A 12,064-nucleotide genomic window follows, 5' to 3' on the forward strand; every position below is an offset into this window, starting at 1 on the left:
AAACATGTTGATTAAGATTTTGAGATTTTCATATATTTATAATGATGCAATAGGATTTGATTATGTTTTCAATGTATTATCTTCCAAATAAAAAGTTGGATAGTTTGATTCTTAATTTCTCATCTACTAGTTGTGATGATCCTTTAATTTAAAAATGTTAGGAAAAGCTATGAAACAATCCAATATATTCCAAAAGATATTAATAACCCCCCTTCCTCCTTTCTCTCTATGTTAGTTTAAAGAGAATGAGGAGGGACATGAAAAAACACAGGATTTAATCATAATTCATTTTCGACTTTCACCTCAAATACTTTAATCAATTAAGATAACTAACATCCACTACTTGATACTCTCTTGCGCGCCATAGCCTTAACCACCAACAATGGCTTGCATATTTCTTCATTCAATTTCAATGATCACATGAGCTTTTCAATAAGTAACTAAGTATTTATATTGGATACTACTTCCCTTGGTCCCTTCCATTTGAGGCAGTCTCTATTTTTGTGGTTCCTGTCTTCTTCAACTAATTCAATTCTTCACTGATAGTAGTAAGGCAAGTTATGTGGCCTTTATTTTCCTTTCAAGTCATTCATGCCCCACCACTAACTCCTTTTCACATTCAACACTAAAATAATTTTGTGTAATGAATTTCAAATCAATGGCTCTTCCTAGGCAAAACACTCTACTTGCTCTTTTAGACCTTCAAGAGCTATTGATTACCAATACCAAATTTAGCTACTCTTTTTACAAGATGTTCATGTCTCATTGGATTTCGGAAACTTTTTCCCCATACTAAAATATCAATGAAACAAGTATTGGGAATTTTTTAGTAGTAGAGAATTTATCTTATTAGTCATGTCATTACTTTATTATACCTAATCAATGCAACAACGATTGTTTTATTTTGGCGTTTAGAGAGCCATAAGGCCAGCAATGAGAATGAATCAATCCTAGGAACTAGGAGGAAAACTTTAATTACTTGTCTAGTTGAGCTACCCCTCACTCTTAATGCCCAATAAAACGAAAAATGTATATAAACTATGTTGGCATAATTCAATTGTCCACGTACTATTTGTTAGTGTTATTGTCTTCTAATACTAAAGTAATCATAGACTTTAATCCCTCGATAAAGGATGGAAGCCATTCTCTATGCGCCGTGGACTCGTGGGTCCATTAGATGGATTGTCAATGTTTTTTTTTTTTTTTTTTTTTTTTTGTGACAAGAAGTCAATGAAATTGTTATTTGGAGTGAAGAATTATTGATGGAACCAATAGACGAAACATACATGCCAACTCCTAAAGTCTTTCACTGTATACGCATTTTCTAAGGTAATAGAAGTATATTGTCTAAGGTAATAGAAGTATATTGTCTAAGGTAATAGAAGTATAAAACCTTCATCTTCTTACCGGTTGATCTAGGACTATGTTTACCCCAAGGCGTATTTTAAGAAGTACCCTTTGGTACACCTAACTTAAACTTAAGGTATACCCGAGTACAAGATAGATTCTATACAATGGGAGGATAAGAGGTGGTGTTTTAATATGGTCCACCTTCAATTTCATAATTGAGATTCTCTATGTAGGGGAATCATGAAACCTTTTAACAAAATGGGAATAAACTTGCCAATTTTGTGGTAAACTTCTCAAAGCAAAAGTGATGAAGAGGATATCAAAAGCAAAAGAAGCAAAAGGCCAAAACAATGGAATAAAAAAGCCTTTTTCCTATAACCCGTATTCTCAGCCTCAATCAAAGGGCCCATATCTAGCTATTTACTCAACTTTAACAATATGCTTTGATATCCCAAGGCACTGGGGAAATCTGAGGACAAGAATATAGTCTACCATTGTAGCTTTTGTAACAGAGCATGGATAAACAGGCTGATGGAAGAACACAAAGACGGCGAACCTAATATCAGTCGGCAAAACCGTGAACAAGCATGGAAGGTTCATACCAGATTTCAAGTAATATCACACAGGGAACAATCTTAAGCATTAACCCCTTTAATTACTGACTATTAGATCCGCAGCCAATCATTGTATAAGAATCCTAAAGTTGGTATGAGTGCTCAAAAATCAACAAGGGATTTACATCTAATGTCCAAAAGAAAACCCTCAGGCTTATAAAACTCCAGGATCTTGCATGGGATGCATACCATACTCATGCCTCAACCATTGGTTCGGGCTCTGATGACTCTGCCTGGGACCGATCTGGCCGGACAGAATTGAAAAGTATGTCTTTAATGACCTGTGAGAGCAAAGTGATAGGTGAGTGAAAACATAATTAAAACATTGGCCATCACATGACTAGAGATACACTAATGGAAAGCTATAAGCATCAGTGCATCACAAACCAAATTAGCCATATACCTGCGACATCAGACCATGAACTTGTTCAACTGTTATCTTTGTACTGTCACGAGTAATCTTGGCAAGTGCCGGCTCTTCCTGCAATTGATGTAAGTCAAAATCCAGAAAAAGTAATTCAGATCATATCTGATGGAAAAATTAAGCAATGTTGGCCATAATTGCAGACATCCTAGTATATAGGCTAAAGATTGCAGCAGTACAAAGAACGAACTTTCTCATCTTCTGGAGATAACTAGATTATCCCATTGAAGTTAGAGAAAAAAAACTCTCATTTTTTAAAGATAACTAGATCATCCCATTAAAGTTAGAGAAACTAATGTTAAGAGAGCAATAACTGACAAATTTCAAGCTCTACTTGACATTGCAAGAATGGCATTCAGTGAATCAATGAGATATATATAGAGGGAACATAGTAGCAGAATTGCAGATTCAAGATTGAAATAATACATAAAATCCAAGAAATTAATGTAGATTGACTGCTAGGCTTCAAGTTGGCACAAACAAGTGACCAAATGGCATAACATAAGGATGCATTTTTGCAGCTCTTATTAATAGAGACAGGATGCTAGTGTTTTCTCATCAGGCTGATCAAATAAAAGTGCCTACAGCTTTTATATTCTGCTGGAGCATAAAGCAAAAGACATGAGCATCAGAAGTAGCTGGTTATTATAGACTTAATGCAAATCTGCCTTTCCAAAGAGAGAACTGGTGAAAGAAAAAAAAAACATATATGATCAAGGCAGTTTCTTAAAAGGTGAAAGAAACCTACACACTCCACACTTTCTGGTAAGAATTCAAAAACTTTATGCCAGGATCAGCTAGTTGAGTGAAAAATGATTAGAAAATCTAGAGGAAAAATGCCAAAGAGAGATAAGAATTAGGTATCCACAAGCAATTCTCTTACCCTAAGCTTACAAGAAAACCAATGTGAAGCTTCTCATGAATATCTTTAACAACCTTATATTCTCAATTAGCCCATCTCATTCCAAGATCTAAGCCTTAGGTAATCAAACCACCAGACAGCCAACAGGTTATAAGACCCACCTTAGAAAAACCTTGCTAAGCCAAAATGCAGTCGGTGGACAAAAGGCTTAATTTTGTATTAAAACCAAGACTTCAGTATTCTGATTCACTTCAAGTCCATAAATTAAGTCACGTCATAAACCATTGAATGTGACATAAATTAATAGTCTTAAACCCAAAACTTTGTTTCACACATCAAGATCCCAAGTTTACCATGTGAAAATCCAAGACCTCATTCCCAAACTTGTTACTCGGAACCTTCACTTCACCTCAAATACCATGCTGGATCAGTGGATCCTCAACACCCCAACATTGATATGGACACTTAACACTTCATTTTGGACATGGATTTTTATATCCACAAAATTGCGAGGTCTAACACTTAGGCAGGTATACAGTCATACCTTTGCCATCAAATTTAGAATAAGCATCTTCGAATTCATACAATTAACAGTTCACTGGCTGTTTTTATTTATTAATTATTTTTTTTTTTTTTTTGAGAAGACAAAGAACACAGACCATCAAATCCATCAGCTTAATTACTTGGCACAATTTTATCAAGTGTGATGACAAATGTATTGTCATTAGAAAAAAAAAAAATATATATATATAGCAAAAACAAGCATGACCTTATATTTCTGAATTTGTTCGTTAACCATCTGTACATTTCAGGAAATAAGGTGACGAAGTAAGATATTGTGTAAGTATACATTTATGCAAGAGTTAGAGCAAAGCCAATGGTTGCCCAAATCAATGGTGGTCATCAACTTTTTTTACTAATATCTCTCTCTTCCATCTCATCCATGCCCAATCACCATGCCCATTTATGCCCATATATACCCATTGGTTGCCCTATGATCTTAATATTCATCACTAATTAAGAAAATAAAAAAATAAAAAAATAAAAAACCGACAGCCCACTCATACTATGACAAGTGGCACATACATATTGTTTGCCCACCCTTTGCCAATGGTCATGGCCATGACCTGGTCATTAGGTTTCTCTCTCCTAAAGTATCATCTTTTGAGTTTTTTAATATTTTTTTTCTCTCTCTCTTGATGCCCACTTTAAATGGGCAACCATTGGCTTTGCTCTTAGTTTAACCAAGCAGGCAGCAGGTCATGATGACCTCCATTGAGCATCAAGATATAGAAATGGTAGAGAGCAATGATGGAAAAATACATCAAGTATATTAAATTCCATTACAAAAAATCCAGTTCAAACCTAGACATTTTCAGCTTCATGATCTTTTTGGTGTAACTATGTTAAACCTACACAATCCGCGGAGAGTCCACACAGAAAAAGTGCAAGAGGAAGAAGCAAAAAGATAGCCATACAGCATTGGTCTTCTGAAGCTAAAGCAAGAAGGGCTAAGCATAATTAATCTAAAGAAAACAGCATTCCCTTAAAACAACAAAAAAAAACCTTGACAGTAAATCCAATTTATGTATGTGCTCAAAACTACTACCTGTAAAACAAATCACAGCAAAAAGGAAAAACTACACTGCCAAAAGTGTCATGCAGACTGCTGAAACAGCACATTGCATCCAAAACACTCAAAAATGTATTTACTTTCAGTAATGTACTGTTAACAAATTAGGTATAAGCAAGTTGTAATTTCTCAGGCTTTAAAAAAAAAAAAAAAAATTCCAATTCCGCCACAAATTCAACCCCCCCCCCCCCCAACCTCCTAAAATCCAAAGCACTTCACGTATCATTGATTGAGATGACTTGTAAGGCTAAGGGAAAAACTAATATTTATTGCACATTACTTCCAGCAAAAACATAGAAAGACAAGACTAACAACTTAGAGTTTGATACTATTTTCACAAATCAATCGGTCGCTATTGTATTCCATATTCTTTAAAAATTGTGAGTTGACGTACATGTGCAGCATCATATACATGTTCTTTGATCAATGTGTAATTCTATGACCACTGTAAAAGACGAACGTTCTAAGTAATAATGGACACCTAAGCCAAAACTCAAGAGTCCCCCCCCACCCCCCAAAAAAAAGCCTTGAAAGCAGTAAAATAGTTGGAAATTTAACTAAGTACTACGCAGGACTATTGAAACCATGTAAATAAACCAATCAATTCAAACAATTCTCTGAAAAGGGAAAAAAAAAAAAAAATCACTCTCGCTGCTGACCTCTTTCTTTCTTTGAGAAGTAATTATAGACCCAAATCGTGTATGGCCCATTTGATTCTCAGCCTGCTCCAACTTCTCAGCTGCACAATCAAGAAGTTACTGATTATGAAATGAGAAGCAAGTGGTAAGGTTCAGATATCATACTATCAAAGCAAGTGGTAAGAGGAAGCTACTTATTCAGATGCTCAAAAACTTCAATTCTGGCTTTTACTACAAAATTAATGATCAGACCAATAAGCAAAGCAATTACCTAGATCTGAGATTTGCCCAGCAACATAGTCTCCATTTCCCAGCAATGGAGATGAGGAAAGAGTATTCACCCAATATTTGTTCCACAGAAGATCCAACAGATGGCAATCAAGTGAAGACTTAAAATATGTGATGTCCAGTGAGTAGTACTGCCAAGTAGGAAAAATACAAAAAAGAGGAAGAGGAATTCAAGCACCCAATAATATCAAAAGTTGCAGCAAAGTAGCAGAGGTTTGTAAAAGACCTGTCTACAATGTACTCCAAAGTCTTCAATCTTGTTTAATGGAATTGTCTGATACTCTGAGATAGGGTCATCTGGTGGCTTATATCCTTCTGGATATGTCCTGAAAGCACCAATTTCAACTTTTCCAGCAGAAACAGTCCTAGTTGGATCAATAACAACAGCCAGAAAGGGCTCCTGGAATTGTTGGTTGAGCATTTGTGTCGAAACATCAATACCCGAAAGCCAGCAACCATAACCAGGATGAGAGTGGTACCAACCAACCACATTTTCCAGACGTCCTGCCTAAACAACCAATGTTTGCATGAGCATCATTGACTCAGCAGCAGCAGCAGAAATAATTATGGCATGAAACTTTAGGGTCCAACAAAGAAAAGGGTTCATTGTTGTTTTGAATTTTGACCAAGAATATGCTTATTTAAATGATTTACTGTGAAGTAGAAATATATAGATTAACAAATAAATAGTATAATGATAACACTTTCTCTTATATAAAGTTAAAGTTAATAACGTTAATAAATGAAGAGCAAGCCATCCAAAATTTTCAAGAACAAGGCATATAGCAACCACCCATAAATATAAGAAACTAGGACAGAGGTGCATAAATTTTAAAGGTATGTGTTGCACAAAGAAATCACATAGAATGACATCACTTAATTTGATAATAATTAGACAATGTTCTTTTCAACTCTTTATGTAAAAACTTATGGTATTTGAAATTATTTGATCTTATCTATACTTTTTGTCCGGAAAAAAAACCTTACATTGAATTTTTCTTCTTTGTGTGTGTAATTGCCTGGTAAAAACTTATTTTGTCTATAATTATGTGAACTTATTTTGACTGAAATAATTTTGTCTGAATTTCTTTGAGCTTTTGTCTGAACTAATTTAAAAATATATTGTCTGACTTGCAGTGAGTCAAGATAAGATTAGCAGAATGGGGAGTTGGGGACTTATTGAAGAAATTGTGTAGCTTCTAGATAATACAATTCTAAGAACCTAAGAGAACAATTACTGTAGTAATTAGGAGAAAATAAGTTAACTCAATGCAAATGCACATCAGTAGTGCTACAGTAAGTAAAATGAACCAAATTAAGAAAACAGAAGTTGTTCCTTCAACAACAACAACAAAAATAAAAAATTCAATCCACTCTCAAAACAGCTATCATCAATGCCAATGCCAAAACTAATTCTCATTTAAATTACTATGGCCACTCTTCGTCAGCATCCTTCTCACAGCTGCCAAAATACTCCTCTCCCTTCTACCACCACCCCTAATTCCTTATTCAAAAGAAATGTCAATATATTTGATAAAGAATTCACTAAAGCCTAAAAGCGGCTAGTGCACTAGCTAAGTTGAACAAATGTGTCTACTCTTTTGAGGTGAACCAGAGTAATCCTTCTTCCCTTCAAATCAATTCATCACATGGAAAACCCTAACCTGTTAATCGCATAAAAATTGCAACCAAATAGACAACAAATTACTCAAAACTTCATACTACATCACTATACAGAAAACCACAAAAACCTTCAAGTTACCCCCAAGTATCATAAATTGAAATCAAAAGAAAGAGCTCAAGTCTAAGGTTCCAATGTTCAATGCTTTCGCAAATCAAACATCAAATTCCCCAAACCCCTGATTAATGAGCAACAAAATACTAAGGTTCTATCAACACCAAAATTAATTTTACAACAAAAACATAGAAATTCCCTTAAAACAAAAACATCACATCATTTACTATGACCACTCTTCATCATCATCCTTCTCACAGCTGCCAATATTCTCCTCTCACTTCTACCATCAAGTGAGTCATCAACCACCCCCCTACTTTCCTATCCAAAAGAAATATCAACGTATTTTGATAAAATTCAAGGCTAAAAGCCTAAAAACAGATAGTGTACCACATAAGTGCAATGAAAGTGTCAACTCTTTCGAGGTGAACCAGAGAAATCCTTCTCCCCTTCAAACCAATTCATCACATGAATTACATTAACACAGAGACAAAACTGTAATCCATTATTCGCATAAAAATTGCAACCAAATAGACAACAAATCACTCAAAAGTCAAATTTCATACTACTTCATTATACAGAAAACCTCAAAAACCTTCAAATTATCCTCAAGTACTCCCTCCGTCCCTAACTCGAGAAGTAGGAATGTAATTTAGGGACGAAGGGAGTATCATAAAATTGAAATCAAAAGAAAGAACTACAATCTAGGGCTCAATGCTTTCGCAAAATCAAACATCAAATTAGGGGATTTTACCCAGTCCCCAAAACTCCTGATCAATGAACAACAAAAAATTCAGGGTTCTATCAACACCAAGATTAATTTCATAGCGAACACACAGAAAATTCCACCCTTCAGTAAATCCAAAAACCCCAGAAAACAGGAAATTCAAAACAATGATCAAACCCTTCTTCCCCAAAAATCAATAAACCCTAAAAACAACCGCATCAAAATTAACTCTTCCATCCAATAAAAATTAAAATCAAAATCAAAATTAGGGTAAACTACCTGCTTATTAGTCTGAGAATACTCAACCATATACTCATAAGCATCAGCTTGAGCATTAACCCTAGTTTCAGTACCTTCAACAGGCAAAGCAAAAGCATCCAAAACAATAATCGCATCACCATCAGTTTTCCCTTGCATCAACCCCATAACTTCAATCGTACCCCCAGAACGAGCATGAACCACCATCTTCAACAACGCAAGAGCCGAGATCTTAACCCGTTTAAAGTAATGCGGGTCATTAACCCATGGTTTTTCTTGCTGGAATTTGGTCTGTGCTGCTTCGTCGTAGAAGAAAATGGCGTCGGAAGCGTCGGAAGTTGCGGCGGTGGAAGATGAAGAAGATGGGGTTGGTTCTGTTGGGATTGGTGTTGGGGTTGTAGTGGTGGGGTCGGTTGGTTCGAGGGTTTGGATGTTGTTCTCTAATTCCCACCTTTGTTTCGCCATTGCAATGGAGTTTGGGTCCATTGTTGAGGAGAAAGAGAGAGAAGACGAAGAAGAAGAAGAGGTGAAGAGAGTAATAGGAAGTTGTACAATGATGGGTTTAAACCTTTTAACCTTTTGGTTTATTAAATTTGAAGTGGAGTGGAGGTAGATATTGGGCTAGGTCCATGAACGATTTCCATAGAAAATGCTTAAATGGTTTATACTCCCTTCGTTTTTAAATACTTGTTTTATTTCTCTATGCACGGAGTTTTAGGAGAAATTGAAGAAAATAATAAAATGTAGAGGGAATGGGGTAGTTGAGAGAATTTAAATTTGTAAAAAGCAAAAGTAGTGGAAGAATAAGAAGAGAGAGAATATTATGTTGGGTCTACTAAGTGTGAGAATGAATTAAATATTGTAAAATCTTTCTAAAAAAGGAAATGGAGCAAGTATTTAAAAACGACCGAAAAAGGAAAGTGGAGCAAGTATTTAAAAACGGAGGGAGTATATCGTATTGGTTTGTAATCCACTAAGTAACTATTTTACAAAGCATTGTCCACGTAGGATTGATTAAAAGTTTTTTAAAACAAGAAAGTTATTAAGTTTTTTTTTTTTTTTTTTGAAGAAAGAAAGTCATTAAGTTTATAGCGATATTATTAAGAAAAATAACTACTCATAAGTCGTAACATTGTTAGTGGTTTTACATAAGCAAATTGTTGCGGTTTTTCACTAGACCACAATATAATATTATATCAGCTAGAGCTGTCAATTCGGGTAAATGGGTCGGGTTTGAGTCGGGTTTGTGTGGGTCGGGTCAATATGGTTTAATATCAGGACCTATGTGGGTCGGGTTCGGTTTGAGTCGGGTCACGTCGGGTCATACATCTTTTCGGGTTCGGGTCGGGTCAATAAAAGGTCGGGTTACATTCGGGTCGGGTGAAAAACAAGCTAGTTACATATCAATTATAGATGGATGATCCTCTAGGAAATAGCTTATATTTTTTTTTTTTTGAAATTAGGAAATAGCTTATAAGTAATGCATAAATTTTTCGAAGAATTGTTCTTGTTTCGGAGAGAAAATGGACGAGAGATTCCACCAATACTTGCGAGAAATATCCCTTCACATTATTTAATTATTAGTTGAAAACGAAAAAAAAAAATTGGTGTAAGGCTATGTTCTGTTGAAATAATAATAAGTTTACTAAATAGATTTTTTTTTTTTTTTTTTTTTTTTTGCTGAACTCAAATTACTGTTATTGAATTGAAAATTATTTTGCTGTTTAAAACTTTTTTTTTTACTAATTCTCACCTCAAGTCCTCAACTAGCTAGCTCAAATAATTCTTGAGTTTGGGTAGAAACTTTACGCCAATTTTTTTGAGGATTTGGGCAGTTAAAATGACTAAGGTGTTGTTTGGTTCACTTGGGAATTAGAACTTCCCATGAATTGTAAATTTATGGGAATTAAATTCCTTCAATCAAATTCATGGGAATTTTATAAAATTGTTTGGTTAACAATGAGGGAAGTAACTTTCATAGGAATTTCCACTTACCTAGGGGGGGTTAGGTAAGTAAGGACTTGTTTGGTTGACAAACAAATTCATGGGAATTTAAAATTCCTAGGAAATGAATATATGTACACTTGTTTGGTTGCCAATAATGTAGGAATTGAAACTTCTTAGGAAGTTCTACTTCCCACAAAATGGAGGAATTGAGTTACCAAGTCCCCCTAGGTAAGTGGAACTTCCCATGGGAAGTAGAAATTCCTACATCCAACCAAACAAGTTTTGGGAATTCCTAGGAATTATAACTTCATAGGAATTGAGATTTCATGGGAAATTCTACTTCCTACATCCAACCAAACAAGGCCTAAGTTCCTATATTTTGTGGGAACTCAAAATTCCTAGGAAGTTCAACTTTCCCCATTTCACCAAATTTTTGTCAACCAAACAACACACTAAAATTGCAATTATTAGGAAGTCTCAATTCCCATGATTTTCTATGTCAAACAAACAACCCCTAAGTTTTTCAATGACCTTGCCCAAACCAACTCGAATAATGCCCAAGTTTGGGCAGACATTTTGGGCCAAATTGTTTGAGAACTTGGGTAGCTTAAAATGACAAGGTATTCAATTTCAATCACATGAATCAAACGAAGTGAAGAATCACAACAGATTGATATCTCTTTGAAAAAGTTGTATATTCCAGCACGTGCAAGAAATATCCTATAATGAAGCCCTTTGTTTGATTCAATTGGTTTAATATTTGTACATACAATTTTTTTTTAAGAGATATTTTAGTTTTTTTTTTTTTTAAAAAACACAATTGGCATTTTCGGGGTTTTTTTTTATTCCAATGAAGATGCTTACATCCAAGAGAAGAAAAAAGAACGAAAAAAAAACAAACACACGCACGCCCAACTAAGCAAGAAAACTACCTACGGAGGGATTAGACGTGGCAAGGCCACACCTCGAATGTCCTCCTCTAAAATACGACTAAGTTCCGCCGGAACATTATTATGGAAATATTCTAATTGAGAGTCCTGAATTACTCCGCGGTTGGCCAACCAATCCGCCGCTCTATTGCCTTCTCTGAAAATATGAGCCACCTTCACTTGCCATCGATCATCATTGAGTAGCTTGAGGCATTGCCTAATGTCATGAATATTCTCACCATACGCAACTTTTTGGGTGTTAAGAGCATGAACACAAGCTTGATTGTCAAGCTGAACCTCAAGCTTATCAATCTGCAGATTCTTAGCTATCTCCAGTCCACGCACAAGGGCTAGAACTTCAGCTCTAAACACAGTGCTATACCCAAAACTTGCAGCAAAGGACGATATTTGTTTACCTGCATAGTCTCGAATAATACCCCCTCCCCCTGCTGACCCCGGGCACCCCTTCGCTGCACCATCACAATTCAAAACGTACCATCCGTAAGGAGGTGCGTGCCAAGAAATGTTCGTTGGCACCTTATAATGCTTCTTCTTGTTTGAATCCTCAATTGCATCCCAGATTGCTCGACGAGCCTCATCATAACGAACTTGAAGAAAAGCCCCAACATCAAAAGGTAATTCATCTCTTCGATTGTACA

At 35.4% G+C, this 12,064-nt stretch overlaps 1 protein-coding gene across 1 annotated transcript; it reads right to left on the bottom strand.

Moving 5' to 3' along the window:
* Positions 1–1,882: 1,882 nt before the first annotated feature.
* On the bottom strand, positions 1,883–9,093 carry LOC145594612 (COP9 signalosome complex subunit 5a-like). Its single transcript, XM_081650935.1, has 6 exons — positions 8,551–9,093; positions 6,036–6,317; positions 5,793–5,940; positions 5,543–5,622; positions 2,368–2,445; positions 1,883–2,245 (listed from the first exon to the last, which is right to left on the bottom strand). The coding sequence occupies exons 1-6, from the start codon at positions 9,013–9,015 to the stop codon at positions 2,159–2,161; spliced, it is 1,140 nt and encodes a 379-aa protein (XP_081507061.1). The 5' UTR covers positions 9,016–9,093; the 3' UTR covers positions 1,883–2,158.
* Between the last annotated feature and the right edge of the window lie 2,971 nt (positions 9,094–12,064).

The sequence above is a fragment of the Chenopodium album genome, chromosome 19 (genome assembly GCF_948465745.1).
Source record: "Chenopodium album chromosome 19, dcCheAlbu1.1, whole genome shotgun sequence".
Taxonomy (NCBI): domain Eukaryota; kingdom Viridiplantae; phylum Streptophyta; class Magnoliopsida; order Caryophyllales; family Amaranthaceae; genus Chenopodium; species Chenopodium album.